Source organism: Saccopteryx bilineata, chromosome 12, assembly GCF_036850765.1.
Source record: "Saccopteryx bilineata isolate mSacBil1 chromosome 12, mSacBil1_pri_phased_curated, whole genome shotgun sequence".
Classification (NCBI taxonomy): Eukaryota; Metazoa; Chordata; class Mammalia; order Chiroptera; family Emballonuridae; genus Saccopteryx; species Saccopteryx bilineata.
Window position 1 is genome coordinate 40,127,330 of NC_089501.1, and position 26,126 is coordinate 40,153,455.

The following is a 26,126-nucleotide window of genomic DNA, read 5'->3' on the forward strand; positions in this document are numbered from 1 at the left end:
CTGGGATTCTCGGGGTTATCTTGCCCCACCCCGTCTTGGACTATCTTGACTCTGGGGAGATTGAGCTACCTCCCTGGCAACTCATGATTTTACCTAATGCCACCCAAAGGCAACAATGACAGATTGAAAGTGTGTGGTGGTCTGTGGAATGTGCGTGAACAGTTCACGTGAGCACATATGGTGCTGTCTGCAGCCATGTTCTGAGTCAGACTGAGCTGAAATCCAGACCAGGTGACTTAGGCTTTTTGTACTTCAGTCTCTTCCTCTGCAAAATAGAGATAACTACATCTGTCCAGACTCTTATTGTGAGGATTAAATGAGTTAATGCATGCAACTGCTTAGAAGAGCGTTTGATACATAATGTACTTTGGGGGGAAGAGGGCTAATGATAGAAAGTGTCCTCCCTAAGCATCGCGACCATCCTTCTTTCCCCCAGAACAGTGTTGACCAAACTCCCTTAGCCTGTGCCATTTTCACAGCTCTCTGCTGCCCCCTGCTGACGTCTTGTCCATACTACTAGTGTAACTTGGTTCTCGTGGCTTCAGATAGCTCTCCCTTCCTTTTCTACAAGAACGCTGTTCTACCACCAGGCTGAAACACAGACCATTCCGCTACAGCCCCCTGCCGCTGTGCCTTGGCCTATGCCTTCTTCCACCTGGCATGGTCTTCCTTCCTCCACACTGACCTGTCACACCTACCTCAAAGTCTAAGACCCTCATGTCACCTGCCTGTCCTTCATGGAAACGGTTCCTCCGTGCCAGGACTCTCCTAGAGCACAGGACTCATTTGCCGCATCACTCCTCTCTGCACCGTCGTTAGTTTTGAACTTGTCTCGTTGCCCCTTACCGTTGAATAACACCACGCCTCGTGTCTGTTTCCCTGCGGCACCCGGGTCGCACCACAATTCTCTCCTCACAAAGACCGGCCCAGCCAGTACTTGCAATGCAATCAACGCTCTCTCACATCACCGCTCTCCCCGAACTGCGTGACCCCTGTCGTTGACTCGCTTTAACGTTGCAGTCACCTCCTAACTGGCGTCCACAGACCCACTCTGGGCCCGTCCCAGTCCACTCTCTACACCGCAATCGAAGTGCCCTTCTAGAGGAAAAGAAAACGGTTAGTTTGGCATCTCCCAGCCTCCAGCTCTTTCATCTGCTTCTCACCACTTTAGGGTAAAGTCTGAAGTCCTTACTGCACCCAAATCCTGGACGACTCACTTCCCTGTGACAGGGATTCCTCCAAAGCTACTCCCTCTGCCCGGGAGCCTCACTCCCAACCCGACCCGCTCTTCAGATCTGAGTTCAAATGCTGATTCCTCAGAAACTTTCCTTGACCCGCTTTCAAAGTCTGGTTGTCTGCCTGTGCTGTCATAGCAATATCTATGCATCTTTCTAACAATAACAGCAAAAAAGCTCATCACAGTTTTTCATTTCTATTTATAGTCAGTTAATTAACATATGTCTTGCCTATGGGATTATAAGCTCCATGAGGACAGGAGTTGTCCTGTCTCTCTTCGCCACTACATTCCCAGCCACCAGCATGATGCCACACACACAGCAGATGCACAAAAACACATGCTTAATGAATAAACGACCCATGAACAAAATCTCAGCTAAGTTGTCAAAGATATGTATTAAATAAAATACATCAAACCTAAACAGTTTTTTTATTCCATTTCTATATTCATGTTTAAGACAATCAGTTATAGACAGGTAGGTAGGCAGGCAGATAGATAGGTAGGTAGACAGATGGATGGATGGATGGATAGATGGAGCGATAGACAGACAGGCAAGGATTTCTCTGAGACACATTTCACAAGAAGCCAGAAAGACTGCAATGCTCACCTTCGGTGCTCATATCTGGTGTTGGCATCCAGATGTACACCAAGCCTTCTTCCCTGTACAGCTTAATCATGGTGTCCGGAGTCATGGGTTCTGGGTAGCGGTTACAGCCGGAGGAATTCTGCACAATATCCCATTCCGTCTGGAAATTCATTACAGCTGTAATCCCCAATTCATGCTTCAGTTTGACGGTTACGTGCTCCACTTGGCGAGGGCAGCTACCCAGCCAGATATTTGGTAGAATCCTAATGAGAACATATGGAGTCGACTATTACTATTATGATTGAAATCTGAGCAGCTGCATGAAACATGTAGTATTAAAATGCAATTAACCTTTAAATCTAGCACAAGAACAGCTGTATTAAGACTATGGCAACGAATAGTACTACTATTGAAAGTAAAAAATACTGGTCACATTTTAATTCAAATTAAAAAATATGAAATTAAAGGCAAAACTCCTCATATGATACTAATAAATTTTAGAAACCATTTGCTAAAATTCAGCAATCATCCCTGTTTAAAACTCTATGAGGAAGCCTCAGGTGCCCAGTGACGGGCAAAACCTGGAAAACAAGGATCTCACCCTCAGGGTAACCTTTCCTCCACTAGCCTATCGCTGGTCATGTAGTTAGACACCCTTAGCAGGGGAGTGAACAAGGAGGCAGAGAATAGCCCTTAAGTGTTAACGCTAGGGATAATACCTAAGCCTCAGCTTATTTCAGCTCCAGGCCCAGAAAAGCAAGGCCATGTCTGACCTCAGGACCAGCTGCGCCGACTAATGACCTGCTCCCTGGCACCGACCAATCAGTGAAGACCATGACCCTAAAAGAACACACCTGGAAAGCTGATGAATATGTGTAAAGACAGTAGCCACGGCCACCACCACAGCCGCCTGGCCCATGCAGGTTCGCATTGGATTCGGACAGACGGTAATGAAACAACAGAGCCAAGAACTGGTGGGCCATTAGCTTTAATCCTAGCTTGCACCCGGCGAGCAAGAAATACACACAGTGGGAAAAACACTTCCCTTTCCATTCAAGGCTCACAAAGCCACTGACTTATCCGAGTTTCCTAGAATCAAAGGTTTCTACCTCAACAGCCTTATTCACCTCTGTTTCCCATCTCCTTCTCTCTGCACAAACTCTGCCGAACTGGCTTCTCCTTCAGCACTCTACCATCTTGGCTGCTTCTCCTCTCCTCCACGTGGCCTTTCTCTGCTCTCCTCCAGCATGGGCTCCTCTGCCCAATATTATAGTGTAGAAATCAAAATCTTTAATCCAATTTACAAACAAGGAAGTCTCTGATACAAAGTCACTTATCTGAGGCATAAATGGATTCCTCATAAGAGTGCACCACCCCACATCATGCAACAGTCAAGGGTGTGGGGAAAAGCTTGGTCTTAAAACTAAACCTATAAAGACCCTGCCTGCTTACAGCCTGTCCCCCGCACCCAATGCAAACTATAAGCGAGCAAACATATTCATCATATTTGCAAACTTATTTGACCCATAATATGCTATCGAGATCTTCCCTTGGGACCTCCCCTCAGACCTCCCCCCTTAAATGACCTTAGAACAGAGAATCCAGCACGTTCTCCCTCCCTGGTTTCTCCCTCTCGGGATCATGCCGTGCCTCCCTCCCTCCCCCTCCTCCTCTTTCCCTCAGGTGCATTTTCCTCGCCGCTCTGTTTCTCCCAAGCTCTAAGGGACCGCACTAGACTTGCAACCAGAGAAACAGCGGACAGTGGCCACTCAGCCCGAGGTTAACCCCCTGAGCCTGTCTCCAAGGCCCTCTTCACACTGCCCACTAAGCCCCTTCTGACGCTACTCCTGCACGGCCAACAAACCTTCCTTTACTTGTTGCATTTGGCCTCTTGGTTGAATTCTTTCCGTCAAGAAGATAAGAATCGAGGTCTCATCATTTCACCAGCGACAGGGGGGGAGTTGACGGCCAGGAGACTCAACCACGTGATTAGAGGGTTGGAACTTTCAGTCTCACCCCCTAACCTCCTGGAGAGAAGAAGGAATGAAGGCTGAATATGGAGACTGGGGAGAGTGGCCACCTGGAGGCGGCGTGGAAGCTCTGCGCCCTTGCCCCGCGCCTCCCACTATGCAGCCTTCCCTTTAGCTGCCCCTGACTTACACCCTTTTATAATCCTTTTGTAATAAACTGGTGACCTGGTAACCAAATGTTTCTCTGAGTTCTGTGAGCTGCTCTAGGAAATTAACAGAATTTAAGAAAGGAGGGGTCTGAGGAACCTCTAATCCGCAGCCCGTCAGTCAGAAGCACAATGTTTTAAAAAGCACTTGGTGGCCCTGGCCGGTTGGCTCAGTGGTAGAGCATCGGCCTGGCGTGCAGAGGTCCTGGGTTCGATTCCCGGCCAGGGCACACAGGAGAGGCGCCCATCTGCTTCTCCACCCCTCCCCCTCTCCTTCTCTCTCTCTCTCTTCCCCTCCTGCAGCCGAGGCTCCATTGGAGCAAAGATGGCCCGGGCTCTGGGGATGGCTCCTTGGCCACTGACCCAGGCGCTAGAGTGGCTCTGGTCGCAATAGAGCGATGCCCCGGAGGGGCAGAGCATCGCCCCCTGGTGGGCAGAGCGTCGCCCCCTGGTGGGCATGCCGGGTGGATCCCGGTCGGGCGCATGCGGGAGTCTGTCTGACTGTCTCTCCCCGTTTCCAGCTTCAGAGAAAGAAATATTAAAAAAAAAAAAAAAAAAAAAAAGCACTTGGTAACAACTGTCTAAGATTAGGCCAATGTAATGATCATCTCTGAGCCTTGGTGTGCTCATCTTTAAAGTTGGCTTAAAATAAAATAAACTATAGTTCACAGGACTTTCGTAAGGAGTGAAACAAAAAGTAAATAAGGTATTTGAATAGGACACTAGTAACTGCACAATAACAGTAAGTGGACATTATGTGTAGTAACTATAATGTACTTATTTTAGAAACTTATTTTGTATTGAAATGGCTATTCAATAACTTGTCATTGCTCTGTGTATCTTTCATTTAAATGCTATAGGGAATATAAAATCCACCCTATATATTTTGTAAGAAATCCAGCTTGTTTTTGTCTTTTGGCTGTTGTTGTCATCGTTGACGTTAACAAAGCAAGCCAACGGATTAATCTTCAAATGTGGGCATTCTCCTTCGATCTTCCATGACATATCTTACAAGATCAAGCACTGTCTCTCTAAAGCTTGCATCTTACTCACCCTCTAGGACAGAATAAACTGGACTTTTGTTGTTGCTTGGGTTCTAAGTCTAATGGGTCATATTAGGACTTTCCCTGTGGATTCATGTGGGAAAATAAAGAGACTGCAATATAAAACAAGGAGAAAAGTGAGACAACCAGGAGAGACGTGATGGTACAATGAAGAGGGGCATAGGGTTCAAAGGGTTTTTTACTATACATCGTGACTCTAAAGAATTCCCAGAAACGCCACTGTGCCCAGCAGGCTGAGAGAAAGACCATTAACAGAGAGTTTTTGGAGTGTCCCACAACTGGACTTGCCCAGGACACTGCTATCCACATATTCAGGAATGGAAACATCATAACCCTGGGTCATTGCCCTTCCCTCTGGCTGTTGAGTGAGAATAGAAACCCACCTGTACCTAGATGTTTCATCCCCCTTCCATTATTCCTTAAAAATTCCCCCTCCAATGACCTGCTGGATGCCTAGTAGCTAGTCGTTCTGGGCTGTCATACTTATACTGTGGAGATTAATGAGCATCTTAGTCACCTAGGCTAGAAAAGAGGAAAGTGGACACCTCACTTATATAACTGAGAAATATGGCCTTTTGAAGAAAAACGGATTTTTGTTGGCAAAAATCTTGAAATGGACTGGAGAACTATTAAAACAAATATTCGTGAGAGGCAAGCTGAATTCCAAACATCACACAGAGGTCCCTTGAATACCATACCCTTTGAGTGGGTATCACTGAGTACTTAGCTAGTAAATAAACACCAAAAATAAAGTAGATAGCATGCAAGATTTGCATGAAGACCAAAAAATAATTCATAGAGATAATGCCAAGGGTATATTAGAACATTTGAGCCCATAAAATAAGGAAACAGAATCCCAAACTAGAGTCAGTATATAGAATCCCATTGTGTTGCTAAAAGAGGTATTATTCTATCATTTAATTCAGCTGTGGTCCTCAAATATACTGGGAACCTTGGGAAATTCAGAATAAGCCAAAGATAAAACAGACCAAAAGTTGGTATCTTAACATATATATTTCCCACATCAATTTTCAAATGGAAATAAACCCTTGAAATACACACTCACACATTCTCACACACATAAAAACACCAATTCCTGTATCAGATTATTTCCAACATTTGGGTAACATAATTCCTCCTCTAGAAATGCCAGAAGTCAGAGTCCATATTTAAGAAATGAATATAAAGCTACTTCTAATTTTTTTAAGCAAGAAGTTCTGAACCTAGGAATAGATGACTAAAGATAAATTCTGAAAGCACACACTGTATTGAAAGAGAGAATTAAAGTTATAAAGTAAATTTACTGAACCATCATACGGGACATGGAGGCAAAATACTGGGCTTGTTAAAAACACACAAGTCAGTGGATTCTGCTTAACCCGACAGTAAGGTGCCCTTTACATCCACCCTGTGTCCGTCTGTTGTCTCTAACAGTAGGTGATGACACTTCCAGTAATATGATACAGGTATTAAGATGCATGACTTACTTTCCAAATAGTAATTAAACTCTTACTTATCCATTCTAAAGAGAATAATTTGACATCATCAAAAATCAGTGTTGGCCCTGACCAGTTAGCTCAATCAGTTACAGCATCATCCCCAAACGCCCAAGGTTGCGCCCTAGGTCGCAAGTTTGATCCCTGGTCAGGGCACATACGGGAGGAGACCAATGAGTCAACAACTGAGTGGAACAACAAATTAATGCTTCTCTCTCTCTTTCTATCTTCCTCTTTCTATCTCTCTAAAAATCAATCAATAAATAATTTTAAATGATTTTTAGAAATCAATTTTTACCCATTCTACCTTGGTTTTAATCTTTTGGTATCAATACTTGAAACAATTCTAAAAATTAGGATGTTTCTAAAGGTGAATAGAAACTTGTTGAAATATAGGGTTTAGCGAATAAAAGTCTTCTGTAAAGATCTTTTTAATGCAAGACATACCAAACTTCCAAAACTTAATAGTGGGATAAAATAGTGGAATAAAAGAAATAGCTTACATTGTTAATTACACTGTACAACTTTCAGAGAGAACTATTTTGTGAATAACTCACCATCAGTCCTGAGTTACATCAGAGCTTTCTGGCAATTTCACTATCAGTTACTCTGAAAGACCAAAGAGAAACCACTGCACCAAATGGGTCCTGACACTCAGCTGGCCGAGGACAGAAGCTCGTGAACCTGGGTCTGCCTCAAGTCCATGTGCCGCTTTATCAAAACTTTCAGTCCCAGGATCTACATCCCACAGATACTCGTAAAATGACTCTGGAGAAAAGTAAAAAATTCTGTGGATCATTTTCCCTTAGAAATTAACCAGACTAGGTATATTACTAGTGTAGCAGATCCCAGCCAGCATGGAGGAGAAGCTTCGTTTATCGATCTCCATACTTTTTAGTAGAAGTAAAACAATGTATAAGTGAGAGGACGTGGACCTGCTCAACCCTGCACCTGTGCATCTAAAACTAAGTCCTCGCCTTTCTCCCAAAAGAGTTTCAAGACTGCAAAGGATTCCTAGACAGAGAGTGAGGAATGGGAACTATCTATTATGAGAGAGTAGTTTTGAGAATGTGTGTCCATGGGTTTAATTGCATAGTTTCTTCAAAAAAGTCAAAATTAAATCGACTTCTGAGTCATGACAAATATTTAATATAGTTATATCCATTAAGAATGTACTTTTATAGAAAGAAAATATCACCCTCAGTTTTCACTACTGCCACTGATTCAACAAGATTGGATTTACATAAAATTCATCTTAGTAATATTACATTCTAGCTATAGACCAGGGGAAACAAATGCACAGCTACAAATGGACGGCTGATATTTCTAGAATCTTACCTTCTTAGACTGCAAACCAATTTTATTCATTTGACTGAGACTGGATTTATGGTTCCAGGTAATCACATCACCATACTACACTGTTTGCTCCACCTGTCAGGTGGGGCCAGTGGTACAGCAGCTACTGAAGCACAGGACTCAGGGCCAGCTTGCCACACCTCAGCTGTCAGTCAAAGGGGGGCTCGCCACCCAGAATGAGTACATCAGGCCAAATCTGCATCCATACACTTTGTGGGAGGAATAAAATAAAGGCAGCGTATTGGCAGGAGGAGGGGCAAGGAAAAGACAAGAGATCTCAGGAAACGAGACCATTATATGGACTCTATACAACAGGTTCCATCACTAGTGGCCAGAGGAATGGCAGAATAACCTTTTTCTGAAGGTGAAAATTAGCACTATGGTTTGTCCATAGGAAAAATAAAACAGGAGAACCACGGGAATGGTGAGATGAATGTATGAGCATAGGTTTGCGTTTATTTCCTATGACAGCAGGAGAGCACAGCTGTTGACTGCAGGGCCGTCTTAGCCACACAAACACAACGTCATGTTAAAGATGGAGAAATGGATTTTACAGAGGTTCTCCACAAAATCCAGCCAAGAATTTAGGGGGAAAGATGGTACATTTCCTAACGTGAATAATTGTGTTACCTTATTTGATACTTTATGGGCAATTCGATGTGAAATTAAAATGTGATTTGGCTTTTAAATAATGGGTAAAGAAGAAACAGTCTATCAGTCTTATAATTTAGATCTCATTAGTGAGAAAGCAAGAGAAACATTAAAAGTAAGCCCCAGTACTTCATTAGCACAGAGAGCTCCTTCTGCAGAAAATTTGTCCTCTGGTGTTAGGTTTTAAGTAATTAATGCCAAACTTCTAACCCAAAGGGGTGCTTGTTACAGACTCCGGCTAAGGCTGAATAACTGCTCAAAACAAATTCCAATTTAAAAAGTCATACTAATTAACTGCTTTTTTTAAAAAAAAATAGTTTTATAGTGTTTGCTTATGGGTCATCAATTACTAAGCATGTAGAGCACATGTTACTTTCTATAAATGCATTACTTTCTTAGATGTTTACCTTTAGGTGAGAGGAGGGGAAATAGTGAGGCAGAATTCTCATGCACCCCAACCAGGATCCACCCACCAACTCCCTCTGGGGCCAATGCTCGAGTACTGAGTTATTTTTAGCACCTGAGGCTGACACTTGTACCAATTCAGCTATCCTCAGTGCCCAGGGCCAATGCACGAACCAATCAAGCCACTGGCTGTGGGGTGGGAAGAGGGAGAAAAGGGGCAAAGGGAGGTGGAAGAAGCAGATGGTCACGTCTCCTGTGTGCCCTGACTGTGAATTGAACCCGGGACATCCCTATGCTGGGCCGACACTATCCACTGAGCCACCAGCCAGGGCTTTCTTAGATTTTTTTTTAAATAGGCTATGTGGTTTATAACCATATAAAGCAAATATTTTTGACATATGTTCTTTTATCTTTGATATTATAAAATGCCATATAATTAATTGTAAAGGTTTGTTACGGGTTGAATTCTATTTTCCCAAAATTTCTATATTGATGTCCTCACCCCAGCACCTCAGAATGTGAACTTATTCAGAGATAGGATCTCTACAGAGATAATCAAGTTAAGATAAAGCCATTAGGGTAGGCTCCAATTCAATATGACTGATGTTCTTATCAGAGGGGATATTTGGACACAGACTTGTACACAGGGAAGACAGTATGAAGATAAAGGAATAAAATGGCCATCTACAAAGCAAGAATGAGACCTGGAGCAGAGCCTTCCCTGACAGCCCTCAGACTGAATCACCTTCACAGATACACTGATCTCAGGCTTTTGGCCTCCAGAACTATGAGACAACATATTTCTGTTGTTTAGGCAATCCAGTATGTGGCACTTTTTATGGCAACACCAGGAGATGGATACAAGGTCTAAACATTCAGCTATAAAACATATACCTCCATACATCCAGACTCTTCAAATATTCATACACAAGGGTATTTAAAGTAAAACACTTTAATAGGTCATTTTCAGCTTTCATCCTGATGTTTGGAATTCTACAAATACAACTAACATTTGACTGCGGTGCCCACATGGTCCTTTCATGCACAATACTACCCACTCTCCTTCCCTCACGCATGTCCTTGTGCATCACCTGAGCTCCTCCAACACGGCAGAGGAGATCAGGCCTCCGGCTGGACTGTTTGGCTTCCTTCCTGCTCTAATAACTCAGTTCTAAAGGTCTCAGCTGTCTAGTTTTACAGTAGAATCTTCGGTCCCTTTGCTTGGATTCCTGAGAATGGACCTCAATAGAGAATCAGCTAAAATGTCTAAGAACACAGTCTCTCAGACTCATAACTTCTTAAGACTCTCAGTCCTGGAGAGTTTGGCCTTCTCGTGTTTGTATGTCAATTGCCCAGAAATGGGGTTTATGTGCCACATTGACAGATTATAGTGGTAAATAAAGCAACTAGCACACTTTCCTTTCTTAAAGTCATTCAAAGGTAACACAAAGATTGAGACAAATAACTAGGATGGCAGCCCCGGTTGGTTTCCTTGCAACAAAATGTTGCAATAAAATATCCGCTTGGCAAGGCAATTTTGTTTCTAACGCTGAGCACTCCTTGAAAAAGTAAAATGTCATGTTTAATATTTTTTCCCAATAATAAACTTAAAAGGATTTTTTTAATATTAATTACTTGCATAATGAATTAGGAACCACAGGAGATCAAGGAAGTGATAAAAAATTAAACATGTGAGTTTTTTTATTCCTTGTATTTGTTTTAAAGTCATTCTGTCTATTCAACAAATATGTAAGGGATGCCTGTTTTGTGCCAGGCACTGTACCATCAAGGGTCAACGGTGAGGGAGACAGTCAAGACACGCCCTCATAGGAACCTACATTCCTTGAGGAAAACAGGCAATAAACAAATAAAGATACAAAATGTATAACACTTATAAAATTAAATTGTAACATGCTCTCAAGGACATAAACAAGGAGTTAAAATAGAAAACCGCAGGGGAACTAGGCTTTAGAGAAACAATGGGGAAGGTCTTCCCTGAAAAGGTGTCATAGCAGCTGAAATCTGAGTTGGGAAAATGAGTGAGACATACAACGTTCTTCCGGTGAGAAGAGCGAGTTAGACTTCAGGAACTAGGAGGAGCCAGGTCCACGGAGCTAGGCGATCAAGGAAGGAGTGTGGCAGGAGATAGAGGAGAAGAACCTGCGAGGCTTTACTGAGCTGCTAGGAAATTTGTATAATGATATAAAAGCAATGAAAAACCAATGAAGGATTTTTTAAGTAGAAGAGTGGCATAAACTTATTTTAGAGATTTTAAGAGGTGACTAGTTGTTAGGGGAAAGAGGGAAGACCTTTCAGAAGAGATGGCTAGAAATACATTTACTGGGGCAACAGAGAGAAGCAGGCTAACTCAAATGTCTTTCCGGGGTGGGGTCAACAGCACTGGCACACTAATTGGATAAAAGGGATAGAAAAGATTGAAAAATGACTACAAATTTACTAATGTGGTATTATAATCTACAATGTTTTTATTTATTTTTTTGTGACAGAGAGAGGGAAAGATAGGGACAGACAGGAAGGGAGAGAGATGAGAAGCACAAATTCCTCATTGTGGCACCTTAGTTGTTCATTCATTGCTTTCTCATATGTGCCTTGATGGGGGGGGGGTTACAGCAGAGCAAGTGACCCCTTGCTCAAGCCAGCAACCTTGGGCTCAAGCAAGTGACCTTTGGGCTCAAGCTAGAGACCATGGGATCATGTCTATGATCCCACGCTCAAGATATCAATCCCGCACTCAAGCTGGTGAGCCCACACTCAAGCCGGCGACCTCGGGATTTTAAACCTGGGTCCTTGGTATCCTAGTCCGATGCTCTATCCACTGTGCCACCACCTGGTCAAGCTATAATCTACAATTTCTTAACAAGGTCTGCCCTCAATGGAACTTTTATCTCTAGGTTTCTTTGCTATTTATATTTACAATTTTCCAATTCACATTTTATTTCTAGGCATCATGCTAATGGCGTCCACACTGTTCAAGCTTACTCTCAGTTTTCCATGCAAATTTTTATTTCCATTATGCAAATATTAATAAGGTATTGTTTTTTACTGATGTAAGAACTATGTACACAGGATATGTTTCCCATCATTTAGATTTAACTCATATCAAGGAAACAGCCAAAGTAGGTCAGAGTGGAACTAGTTTATTTGTTTCATCAATTCACTAAAAAGATTTTTTAATGTCTTCTATTGTTACTTGTGGGTCTTCATTTCAGCTCTAAAACAAAAATTAAATTTGGGGGGGGGGAAAGACAGAAAATAAAAAATATCATGATTTTTCTTCTTTTTTATGTTAATTCTTCATTATTGCCAAACAATCTTTTCATCTATTGAAATACAAGGAATTCCTGGTGTGAAAGGGATTCTATTAAATACTTTGAGCCACAATAGCTTTTTCCATTACAATTTTATCTACAAAAAATATCATTTTGAATAGTTTTATGGTTATTCATCTAAACCAGTGCTTCTCAATATTAATGTACAGAGGAACCAGCCAGCATCATGTGAAAACACACGCAGTCATTCACTGAGTACGGGCTGGAGCCTGGTCTGCATTGCCCCGAGCTCTCTGTGATACCAACGCTGCTGGCCCTTGGAACACACCTTGAACAGCAAGGAGTGCTCTAATAATGCTATTTAATCTAAATACCATTATTACATTATTATACATTCTAGTAGTTCAGTACAATTCATAAAGCTCAGGAACACCAAGAAGTAAATGAAACGAGATCTTCTTCTAGAGCAAACAAAAGACAAGTAGCAAATCTCTACTGTTGCCCCTAATATTAGAGGCCTAATGTTAACTGTGCAGGGAGGCTTGCTATTATAAAAAAGAATTCTACAGAAAACTTTAAAATCCCTTTCACGCTCTTTCTTGATTTCCCATCAGCAGAAAGCCAAATGGCTGCATTTACAAACGACCTTCCTGGCTCTAAAACATTCCTCTTTTCTCCTCGTGTGCAGTGCTCAATGGCCTCTTGATAGGAACTTGAAATTCCCTTTTGTGTTATATTTTAAAATATACAGTTTGAGATTTTACACAGAGACACTGAAAACTGGGAAAAATACACACGAGACTTGAAATTTATGGGACACCAAGGAATTTAAATGGTTGGAAACTCTGATGCTATTACCAGTGTTGTGTTCAGGAGTGTCAGAAATTAGATAAGGTTTCAGAAAACAAAAAATAAACTCCTCTCCTCTTGGAGATGTGAGTAGTAACGATGGTAGGGACAAAGAGAGATGTGTCATTGAAAATATTTTGATACGGGGACCTATAAAATCCCTGGGAAGTTCTGTCTCTTGTATTCAGCCTGGAGTCAGGGCACATAAAGTATATGCTAATGTGTCCAGAAACAAGTCATGATAGCCAATAAAAGGCCTCTGTTTCCTTTAAGTTACCACTGATCCTGAGGACCCATAGATGTGGAAGAACAGGACAGGTTCAGTGAAACTTGATGTACTTATGTTATTTTTAACTAGGAAAGGTCTTAAATAGTCAGACATGTATTGCAATACAATTCACAAAGAGAATTAAGTACCAGTCATATCACTGTCATGTTTAAACAGGTAAATATTAAATAAGCCTAGTCACCATGAGACTGCATTCAGTTATATCATGCTCTTGTATGTGGTTAATTCATTCTGGCAAGATCTTCACAACACAGTTTTATTTAAGATCATCTATTCCATGAAGCATACTTAGCTTCTGTTCATTGAAGGGTTTAATTGGTACAAATCTGTCTTAAATTTTTTAAGCTAAAATGGTCTATTCTACATTTCATAGCCCAGAACACTGTCATCTCCATCTTGGGCTATGCAAGTGCTTAGATATTTTCAAGATCTTTCAGAAAAACTATTCTGCATTCGCATCGTGGCTTAAGTGTGGTCTGGAGAAATGTCTGGATGTTAAACTTTTGAAACATATCATCTATCTAAATTCTCTGTCCCTCAAACAAAATTCATAGGCTCCTATTAAGAGAATGCATACAGCAGCCAAAGACCCAACACCCGCCCTGGCCGGTTGGCTCAGCGGTAGAGCATCGGCCTGGCGTGCGGGGGACCCGGGTTCGATTCCCGGCCAGGGCACATAGGAGAAGCACCCATTTGCTTCTCCACCCCCCCCCCTCCTTCCTCTCTGTCTGTCTCTTCCCCTCCCGCAGCCAAGGCTCCATTGGAGCAAAGATGGCCGGGGCGCTGGGGGTGGCTCCTTGGCCTCTGCCCCAGGCGGTAGAGTGGCTCTGGTCGCGGCAGAGCGACGCCCCGGAGGGGCAGAGCATCGTCCCCTGGTGGGCAGAGCGTCGCCCCTGGTGGGCATGCCGGGTGGATCCCGGTCGGGTGCATGCGGGAGTCTGTCTGACTGTCTCTCCCCGTTTTCAGCTTCAGAAAAATACAAAAAAAAAAAAAACAAAAAAAAAAACCCAACACCCATTAAGTATTATCTGACACAATTTACATTTCACAGAGACAGATGTACATTTTCTCTGTCCCAAATTATAATACTATGTATAATACCTGATTACTTCTATTGTCCTGCACACTCCGAGTCCACTTTTACTTTGCTTCTGTTTCCTTCATAAGCTCTGTGTCCTCCACAAGCCTTTTCAGTGTTTCTCAGAGTTCCAAACTGGTCTCTCTTTAATTTACATATTCTTAAGTTATCTCACTAATATACGCTGCTGTATACATGCTGGTAAATTACAAATCTATTGTCTCCAGTTCGGAACCTAATGCTCCGCTGCAAATCTCCACTCGATGTCCTGTAAGTACCCACTTCACCAGCTTCCACTCTTCGCTGCCTACCCACAAACCTGATTCTCCTCTGCAGTTCTTGATCTCCATGAATGCACTACAAGCCACCCAGCCACCTGAGCCAGGAAACGTTCCTTAGTTCCTTACCCTTGTCCTTCCCTACAGCCGTTCATCCTGTCACACAAGTGAATTTGCTGAAGAGCAGTGGAATCTGTCCTCTTTCCCCCATTAGCACTGTTTCCCTCAGAGTCGCCACACTTACAAAGTGAATTACACCACCGGCCTCCTAAGCAACCCCACAGTCTGTCTCCCTTCCACCACGTAGCTAGAGTGATCATTCTAAAACAAGTCTGATCTTGTGACTCCACTACCTAAAATACAGAGGTGACTACCCATCACTTTCCTATGAAGTCTCAAGTTTTTGGCCGGACCCTTGGGAATCTGACCGCTCCATACATCTCAAGCCCGGCATCCCCATGTGAATACCACCTTCCCATTTAGGAGAGATATCTGTAGGTCTCCTGAAGCTCCCTGCACTCTCTCTTCCCTGCCTCTTGTCCTGTGGTTCCTTCTCTTACTATGCATTTTCACTGCTTGTCTGTCTGACCGAGCCTCTGCAATCCGAACCCTTGCAGCTCACCAGCTCCACCTCCATGTTCTTATAACAGCTACAAATGACCACACACTTTGATTTCACTCTGGCCTCTCTCACTCTGAAATGCTGGTTTTCCTGAGCATTTCCTCCTCTCTATTGTGAGCTCCTCGAGATTAAGAATAATGTTTTATTGATCACCATATTCCCAGAACTTAACGTCATATCGAGCACATCATTACCAAAAAAAGCAAATAGGCAACTAGGTGAGTAAATGAATGAGTGAATGAATGGTGATCAACTGTGACTTTTGCAAAAAGGTGCTGAAGATATTTTTATCTGTGTTATCCTAAGGATATCCGTGTTAAATTACTGGTTGAAATTAGTTCAAAATACCAAATTTCTCTGCAGACAAATGTGAAAGCTGTTCTCAGCCATATTAATTACATAATTCAACAAGCTTCCTTTTTTTTTTTTTTTTTTGCCTTAACTGCCAGGAAACTTACAGACAAATTTGGTGTTCAACAGTAGTAATTAGATCATCTCAAGTTCTTGGTCATTCCTATCACATTCGCTCACACAGATGGTCTATATCTATCTTAAATTCTTCTACTATACATTATTTCTTTTCTAAGTTCCTTTGTTATAAATAGCCTGACCTGTGGTGGTACAGTGAATAAAGCGTCAACTTGGAATGCTGAGGTTGCCGGTTCAAACCCTGGGCTTGCCCCCTCAAGGCACAAATGGGAGTTGATGCTTCCTGCTCCTCCCTCTTCTCTTTCTTTCTTTCTCTCTCTCTCTCTCTCTCTCTCTTTCTCCTCTTTCTCTCTCTCTCTCTCTCTTCTCTCTAAAATGAATAAACAAAATGTCTTTAAATTTTTAAATAAATAAATGATTATAATATTTGTAAGTAGGTGGAGGATGATGCCAAAAGCTAACCATCTAAAATACTTGTTTCTTCCACCGTAGGCCCCAGGCATTAACCAGCCGTATAAAAGGTAGAGCTTGGTTCTGCTGGAGCCACACAGACTTGCAGCGACCTATCAGAATCCCGGAGCTTTCCGGTCCGTCCGGTTCCACAGCTATGCATATCAGTGTGACAGTCCCACTCACATAAAGCTGATTGAATATTATAGACGCTGGTACAATCCATCTGCAATAATCAAGTTCCATTCACGCTTGGAATGCGGTCACATTCTTATTAATTATAATCCATGGACCACAGCCATAAGTTTCATTTTGTGACATATACTCTTTTAAATGTTAGCTGTTACTGCAAGTGGACAAATTTAGCAGCCAATAACAAATGTGATTCTAGAGCAGCGGTGTGCAATCACGGCTACTTACTTGGAGGTATCTTTAGAAATATTATACCAGGTCCTCAGTAAGAACAGCATTCTGAGGCCATGGGGTAGGGCTCAGCATCACTTGCTCAAGCATCCCCAGTGAGGCCTGGGGACCCCGACACAGGGCCTGAGAGGGAGGCCAGAGGCAGAGATGAAGATCTTTCTCTTGATAGGAAACTGCCTAATAGCATTGCCTCGTAAATAATAAAGTAAAAATGATTCTACCTTTTAAAAACCAAACTGTGTATTGACTCCCATTAAATGAAAGTTGTTATAAAACCTGAATTAAAAATGGGAAATTAGAAGTGATTATTCATTTCTCAAAGGATTTTCTGTCTTTAAAAAGGATTAATATAAGCTTTTCTTCGAGGAGCAGGTAGTGATTTAATTGATTGCTAGACTTATCTCAGCTACTAATTACGCTTGTGACCTTTGCAAAGTCACTGGGTTCTCTCTAGACTTCCCTCCAAACGCGTGAACTCGGGCACCTGGACTCAGAAGCGCTCTGTCGGTCCACACTGGTTCCCAGAGCTGTCTGGCTGTGGGGCAGGCAGAGGGGTGGAGGAGAGCACAGCCCCGGGGGCCGGGCTGCCTCACTCTGAATCCTAGATCCACTAACCCTCTTACCTTGGGCAGATTCGATAACCGGACTATAAAACGGCATTCACCATACTACATACCACACAGGGTTGTGAGATTAAGTGAGATAATCTATGTAAAAGCATTTAGAGCATTTCCAAGCACATAGGAACGATTAAAGCATCAGCTATTCTTCCTGTCACTGATTTATACCCTAAAAGAAAGGCAGGACCTTGAGGAAGCTAATGTGTTGGTATGCCTCTAAGAACGTGTCATGTAGCATTTCAAAAAAAATACTTAACCAGCCTGACCAGGCGGTAGGTAGTACACTTGATAGAGCATCGGACTGGGATGCAGAGGACCCATGTTCAAGACCCTGAGGTCGCCAGCTTGAGTGTGGGTTCACTTGGTTTGAGCAAAAGCTCACCAGCTTGGACCCAAGGTCACTGGCTTGAGCAAGGGGTTACTCGGTCTGCTGAAGGCCCGCGGTCAAGGCACATATGAGAAAGCAATCAATGAACAACTAAGGTGTCGCAATGAAAAACTGATGATTGATGCTTCTCATCTCTCTCCATTCCTGTCTGTCTGTCCTTATCTATCCCTCTCTCTGACTCTCTCTCTGTCCCTATAAAAAAAAAAAATCTTAACCAGTTAACCCTTGGTTGCAAGACAGCACACCTTGGGGGGAAATCGTACTACGCAATCGCTATGCCCTTTTAAACGCTGGTGTGGTGCGACTCATCTCAATGTCTTAGAGACTCAGAAAACGAGTCAGAAAACTAGTCCCATGGACCAAATCCAACTCGCCATCTGTTCGTGTAAATAAAGTCTTCATGAAACACTGCCATGCTCACTCGTTTACGGACTGTCCTATATCTACTTTCACAGCAACAAAAGGGGCGCAGAGCCACAGCAGAAAGCATATGGCCCACAAAGCCTAAAATATACACTGTCCGACCCTTGAGAGAATAAGTTTGCCAGTCCCTGCTTCAGACGGGTAAGGTACCGGGAAGCCCACAGCCCTCCGCCACCATAACCTGATCATCGGGACAAACGTTATTTTATGGGTGGGCATTTCTACTCCATGGACCCAGCTGGCTGGAGGGAGAAAGGCAACAGCCATCAGTGTGGGATGCAGAGAGAGTGGCTTTGGTGGTGGAAGGGTCTCAGAGATGCAGGCTGAGAAGGAGAAACAGTGAGGACCGCAGAGGAAGAGCTGCTACTGCGGAGGAAACAGAAAGCAGCTGGGGAAACAGAAGGTGACCTGAGGCCCGGATGCTCCTTAAAGGGGCTGATGGAGAATGGGCGCTTTCTCCAATCACCTCCTTAAAAGTAGCCACACCCTCCCCAAAATAACAGATTCCCTTTATAATCGCTACTATTAATCAAATACAATCCTAGAGAGAAAAAAAGGTTCTGTTATGCTCTCTGATTGTTACTGGATAGGCACCATTATCCTAATTTCATAGATGCATGAACCAAAGCATGCAGAGTTTAAGCAACTTCCCCATATCTAATTAGTGGTTGAGCTTGTAGTCAAACCTAGTTTTATCTGCCTCAGGTTTCCCGTGATGCCTTTATTGAAGTTGTTCAGTTCTAGAACTTCCCTTAAATGCAGAAAAATGCTACTGAAACTCTGACCAGGATTTCTGTGCACTGTGCAAGATAAATTGTTTATCACTGGGCAAATGATACTAATAATCTGTTGCTGTCTGCAAGTGTAGCTCTTGAGTGAGGGGAGTGGAAGGGAGATGGACAGGCAAGGAATCGGCCTGCATCCTGCATAGATAGCAACACTGATGGAATTGATCTTACCAAGAAAGATAAACAGGACTCACTCAATGTGAATAGAAACACAGGCAGCTATTGAAGAACAGATAAAAATGCACTGTTTGAAATGGCAGCTGCAAACCTTCTCTTATATTCGATTCCTACAAAGACTAGTCTAGTCAGCTTTTCTCAGCCAAATGTGAATTAGAAGAAGTATAATTTAGTGTTTAGAAAATATGCCTAATTTACCACCAAAGCCATACAATTTGTCTTGAAGTATGGAATTCTACATCAGCTTTTTTAAATGATGGTGATTAAGTAGACTACAATATACATCCAGTGTTCTCTTCTCTTCATTATTTGCGGCACCCTGATGAAAAGTAATTATGCTTTGGCGAATTTTCCTCTTAGATGTAATTTGGGCCACTTATCTGAGATTCTCTGCGGGGAGCTGACTTCACATCTAAAAGCGAACACCTGTTTCTGTCTGTCTCTTTCCTCTGCTGAGCAATGCAGAGCATTACTGCAACCAGAAATGTTAAGGAGCGTATTCGTGAACTGCCCATCCTCCAGCCAGCCAACAGAATTAGGAATTAACTGGTGCGTTTCTTATATTTACATTAGCACAGAAGAAGGATCATAAATAGGAAATAACTGAAAGAGGGAGGGTGGCAGTGACCCTGGGCTGTGCTGATGGCCACCCCACTGTCCACTGCGCCTGCAATGAAGGTGTCCCTCAGCTGCTCTGATGGTTTTCTTCTTTAATCTCACAATTTGGGATTTTGTTATTTTATTAAATAGGTCAAAGGGGATCTGTAGACTACATTGTATATATTTTATTGTCCCCCCCCCAACCCTGTGTGCCTGAAAACTCTATCCATCTGCTTCTCACTGGCATGAGAAATAGGCGCTGACATGACACGAATCACAAAAGGTGGACGGGCCCGTGGATTTATTGAAACACTAAATAATTCCATTTTCTGAATTTCAGGCGCATGGAGCTTCAAATATACTTGTAAGAGGCTTTATTTGTTCCTTTCGTACTGCTAATACTTTGGCTTTTCCATTGTGTTTTGACAAACATCAAAAAGCACTTTCACAAATACAACCATTTGGGCTCAGTGCATTCTCAAGATGAACATCAACAAGGAAAATAAGTATAGTACCAGAGATCTAAAATGCAATTTAAGTGATCTATTGAAAATCAGTTCCTGGACTTCTAAGAAATTTGTTTTTCTTTGTCTTCACTTTACCATTCCTTTTTGTTTGTCTTTACTAACTCCACTGAAGGCAAATGCTGTAATAAGTTATTTTGGTTATCTTCTTTGTAACACATTACAATTTTTGTGCCCTATCCTTTTTACAAAGTATTTGCAAGACATGAACCTTTAAAAACTTTCTGCTGAAACACAACCCACATTAATAATACACCTCAATGTACTGCTCAATAAATATTTTACAAACTGAACATGTCCATGTAGCCAGCACCAAATCCAGAACAGAACTTCTCCCTGACTCCTTCCCAGTCATTACGAGAACCACTCTCTGGACTCACAACACACAGAGATGTTTTGCCTGTTCTGGTGGGCTCGTGAAGTTCTGCTATCTTGCTTAATCTACAAACAAAAACAGAGACATGGAGACATGGGGCAATTTGTAGAATGTCTTGCAACTCTTGAAGAACAGAGGCTAGACATTTTAACCAATACGCCTTCCACGGCACTGCCTGTTGTCTCTAAAAGCCTTCCTAATAACCCATGAAACGAAGTAATCCGTATGATAAGCCTACAATTCTTGCATATTAAAGTCATTTCTGACAGCTTTAAACATAAGAACCTAAAAGTCGTTATCCCAACCAAGCCTTTGATGCTCTTCCCACTGATCTCGGGGAGCTAGCTCCTCATCTAGGAAGGAAGATGAACACGGGAAAAGGAAGAGATACGTGACTATCTTTCGGCTGATTTTTTTCTCCTCAAGATACAGTCAGCATTAGTAGGATGTGTTTATAAATACAAGCATTTCTTTCAGGGAGTTGGCTCGTGCAGTTACGCAGGGCCGGCCAGCAGGCTGGATATGCAGGAAGGAGCCACTGCTGCAGTTCAAATTCAAACGCCATCTACTGGCAAAATGTTCTCTTCCTCAGGGGAGTTCAGTCTTTTTCTATTGAGACCTTCAGGTGATTGGATGAGGACCACCCATATTATCAAAGACTAATCATTTAAATACAAGTCTTATCCAAAAAAAAAAATTTTTTTTTCAAAGAAACATCTAGAATAATGATTGACCAAATACCTGGGTACTGTGGCCCACCCAGTCAAGCAGACACATAATATTAACAATCACAGTTAAGTATCACAGGCTGCCTCTAGGGGCCTTTCCACTCTTATCTTAACTTGTTTAATTTACATATTGCTAATAAAATGCTCAGGTATTAATACCGTATCATTCCCAATGGACAGTCAGCGTCAGGAGGTGGGGGAGGTTTTCCAGAACTTCTTTAGTCCGCCCCGGTTCTGATCTCAGAACCAACTATGTATTTGTTGATGAAGCGATGTAGTTTTAAAGTGTCAATTTTACCATTTTCTGCACAGGCTATGCAATTCTAACACTGTATAAAAACACAGACAGTAGCAAATTATTTCAGGACCAGAAACAGAAACCAAAGAATAACAATTTAACTTTCTATGCTACAGAAAACTTTCCTGATTGTATGAAATACAAAAAACGTTTTGATCTGCCATACTTGGAGTTCAAGAGAAATTCCAAGATGCCTTCAGAGCTTTATAAAGTCTGTCAAGTTTATTACAACCTGACCTAGATTCTAACTCCCTTCTTTGTTTCCCCAGCAACGAGAGGTATGAGAAATCTGCTGAGATCACTTCCTGGTTACTTAAAGTTTAAAAATAAAGTATAGCAAAATATTTGGTTTATAGTTGAATAACTGGCTATTGAGTTGTCAGTAGTAAAACCAGTTTCTGGCCCTGGCTGGTTGTCTTAGCAGTAGAGCGTCAACCCAGCATGTGGAAGTTCCAGGGTTAATTCCTGGTCAAGGCACACAGAAAACATGACTATTTTCTTCTCCCCACCCTCTCCCACCCACTTCTCTCCCCCTCCCTCTGCCTCTCTCTTCCCCTCCTACAGCCATGGCTGGATTGGTTGGAGCACATCAGCCCCAGGCACTGAGGATGGCTCCATGGAGCCTCTGCCTCAGGCACTAAAAATAGCTCATTTGCAAGCAACCCCAGATGGGCAGAGCATTGGCCCAGACAGGGGTTGTCAGGTGGATCCTGGTCGGGGCACATGTGGGAGGCTGTCTCTGTATCTCCCCTACTCTCACTAAAAATAAATAAAATTAAAAACAAAAGAATAAAACCAATGTCTGCTTCGTTTGAGTCCTGTATGTCAACAGAATTGTTTTTTAAGATTTCTAAAGTTTGGGGAAATTCCCTTTTTTGAGAATTCCTTACTTTACCTGTGGAAGTTGGACTCTTGCCACAAATGATTGGATCTATTTAGAAATCTGTTTCCTGCTGCAGACTGTCAGCTCCATGAGGGTATATTATTACTCACCTGTGTGAGCTGTGTATCACTCACTATCCAAGACTGTATGGATTGTTTGGTTTGGTTTGGTTGTGTGTATTGTGTGCCTGTGCCCACGTGTGCACACATACAAGCAAACACACATACACACTGTGTTGACACAGGAACAAATCTAGACTTCGGGAAGGTCCAGGAACCTGGTATTCCCAGCAGCAACTTTTTACAGTGAAAGGGAAGCAGGCGTGGCCTTCCTAGTGGTTGGTTACCATTATATTCTATCAGACGATATATATTTAAGTGCCTGGTCTATTATTGTACATCTTACAAAGTGTCCAAAGAAGCTAGGGAAATGCAAAACGGCCATTAAGTATGTAGAAGGTGCTCTGTATCGCTTGTTTACGTAATCAAGGGAAAAACCACCGAAGGAATTCTTCAGGAATTCGGAACTAGGGACTCAGCACCCGGGGCTTGAAAGAGGTGTCAAGGGTACAAAGGGTAAGTAAGCTGTGTTCCTAATGTCAAAACAGTCACAAAGCAGTGACACCAGTCCTCTAAAATAACACTTATTTGAGATGTCGAAGTCACAATTTATTTTCACAAAACAAAATGACTTCAACTATAATAATAATAATTTAAGACCTAAGGGGCCCAAGTTTATGAGAAAGATGTTACTTTGATGGAGATGTTCTGGTTAAGCTTTAGATCTCCCTAAAGCTTTTAAAATAAATGTTAGGCACTGGCAAAGGTAAAAAATAATTTGGGGCTGGTATGTCTTTTTTTTTTTTTTTTTTTTTTAATAGAGAGAGGCAGGAGAGAGAAAGAGAGACAAGAACATCAAGCTGTCCCTGCTTATGTGCCCTGACTGGGGAGCAATTCAGCAAAGTGAGTATTTCTGACAAAACAAACAAACAAAAAACCTACTAAAAAGGGGAAAGAGGAAAAAACATGGCCATTCACTGATTCAAAATTTATGTCTTAAGTTACAAATACATCAATTTATGACATTAAAATTAACTACTATGTCATAAAGCAGGAAATAAGCTTAGACCTGAGGGTTGAGAAGGTGTTTTTAAGAGTTGCTATTACTGAATATTTTTAGGGTTTTGACCCTAAAATGCAGTCTGAGGGTTCAGATAAGGCCTATTTTTCTTCAATATTGGAAAAGAAAATGTTCAAAACAAATCCAGAAATCTACTAACAGACAAAAGGGTTGGGATGTTATCAGTTAAAGCATTACACTTCAAAAGTCTATAACGTTAATAAAAATGAAGCCACAGAAAACTGGATCAAGTCTGCTGCAGACCTGAAATCCCAGAAAGTCTGACTAACTTGGCCATGTTTATGTGGCCAAATACACTTCCCAAAAAGTATGTGTAGTAAATAGAGGAGTCCTCTTCCCCGTTCCCTAAATTTTTATTTTTGATAATTAGTATTTATTTTCATTACAATTTTTATGAGACAGCATAATGATTAGACAATAATCCTTAACATCAGAGAGTCCTGAGTTCAGATCCCCATTCTGCAAATTAGTGGCTACATTAGTGTGGTAAATGCATTTAACTTCTTTGTGGTTTATCTTCCTCCTCATAAAACTGGAGCTATTAACATGAATTAGTGCAAGCAGTTACCTAGTATAGTCCCTAGTAGGTAGTAGATCCTCAATAAAATTTTATTTACTTTCTTACAATGTTTTCAAGTGTCTTCCTGCTACCCACGAACTAAGAAAAATACCTATGCAATAGAAGACTAATTAAATACCAGCATCTTGTAGTTCCATTTGTGATATAAAAAAATTTTTTTGCACATCTAAAAGTAGGCTTATTTCCAGAAAAAAATGGCAGCTTAGACTCATGCTTGCAAAACCTGCCTCCCAAACCCAAACAAACACAAAGTCAAAACAGTGAACACTGTATCACCAGGTCTGCAAATAATCGAAGAGCTCAACATATACTACTGACCTCAAAACATGGTCAAATGTAAAACCATTTGAACCAAATCAGAGGAATCAGCATATTACTTCATCGCATTTAATCATGGCAATTGCCAATTAAGGTAAGTTTTATTATTATTTTTAGCTTACAGATGTTTCACAGCAGTTAAGCAAAATCCTACTGCTAGGAAGTGGTAAAGCTGGGATCAAAACCTTGGCAGCCCAACTCAGAACACATGCTTCTAATGACTGCATTATAGGAACTGAAATTAATACAGAAAATACATTAAACAAAACTCACGCATACAAAATGGACTCATATCAGGCTGACCAGATATTGGCTTAAGGCAAAAAGACTAGCTGCACAGCTACTGACTGGTGGCACTATAGACCAGGGTAGCTCATCAGACGCTGGTTTTGTTAAAGGCTGGCCTGCAACCACGCTCTGCCTAGCATGTACCAAACTTCTCGACATACTATTCACACAGTTTAGGCACAGTGAGCCACCATTATTATTTTGGGATAGCTTTATATCAGTATAGGGGACAATTTCTTAGCCATATTTCCAGAGCACAGCAAAAAGGCCAAGCTTGCAAAAAGACTTTTCAAAAAAAAGCAATCTCAGACCTGCTCTACTAACTTTTTTCTGAACAGTGAACTATATGAAATACTCAACCACCTTGATCTAAGTTTCTCACTATCATTTTAGATTGATTGACCCTATAGTATACTACAGTTCTATATTTCTAATTATTTTATAACTTAGATTTCTTTACTTTTCTTTACTCCCACCTGCCCACTCATTGTATCCACTGAAAGTATACTCATCAAAATTAGTTATTTTTAGCCCTGGCCGGTTGGCTCAGCGGTAGAGTGTCGGCCTAGCGTGCAGAGGACCCGGGTTCGATTCCCGGCCAGGGCACACAGGAGAAGCGCCCATTTGCTTCTCCACCCCTCCGCCGCGCCTTCCTCTCTGTCTCTCTCTTCCCCTCCCGCAGCCAAGGCTCCATTGGAGCAAAGATGGCCCGGGCGCTGGGGATGGCTCTGTGGCCTCTGCCTCAGGCGCTAGAGTGGCTCTGGTCGCAACATGGCGACGCCCAGGATGGGCAGAGCATCGCCCCCTGGTGGGCAGAGCATCGCCCCATGGTGGGCATGCCGGGTGGATCCCGGTCGGGCGCATGCGGGAGTCTGTCTGACTGTCTCTCCCTGTTTCCAGCTTCAGAAAAGTGCAAAAAAAAAAAAAAAAAAAAAAATTAGTTATTTTTGAAGAACACTTGTTCTGAGGATGCCAAGCTAGGACTTTGTAGTAATTCAGTTGTAATCTCCTCTACTCCATCCCTTGGCGTCACACAGGACCTACCTATGAGTTCCAAATGGTTTGGATAAGTTCCTAAATGGCAAATAATAACAATAATGAGTCATTAAATTCATCATTCAATGTACACACACATAACTTATCATTATGTGCAGGCATTGTGTTAAAGCAGTGAATGAAATAGAGTTCAATTTAGACATACATCCTGCACTGATGTTTATAGTCCTCTTACAGGATAGTTAAGATGCCTTATTAAATAATATATTCAACCCTACAACAAGTAATGATCAATCACATAAGCAAAGTGTAGGCACCAA

The 26,126-nt window shown here is 42.1% G+C and overlaps 1 protein-coding gene across 1 annotated transcript in view; it reads right to left on the bottom strand.

The window, feature by feature from the left end:
• Window positions 1–26,126, bottom strand: part of EPM2A (EPM2A glucan phosphatase, laforin) — an 81,834-nt gene that overhangs the window by 9,014 nt on the left and 46,694 nt on the right. The window contains 1 exon segment of the mRNA XM_066248293.1: window positions 1,845–2,086. Within this exon segment, the coding sequence (XP_066104390.1) occupies window positions 1,845–2,086 (242 nt within the window).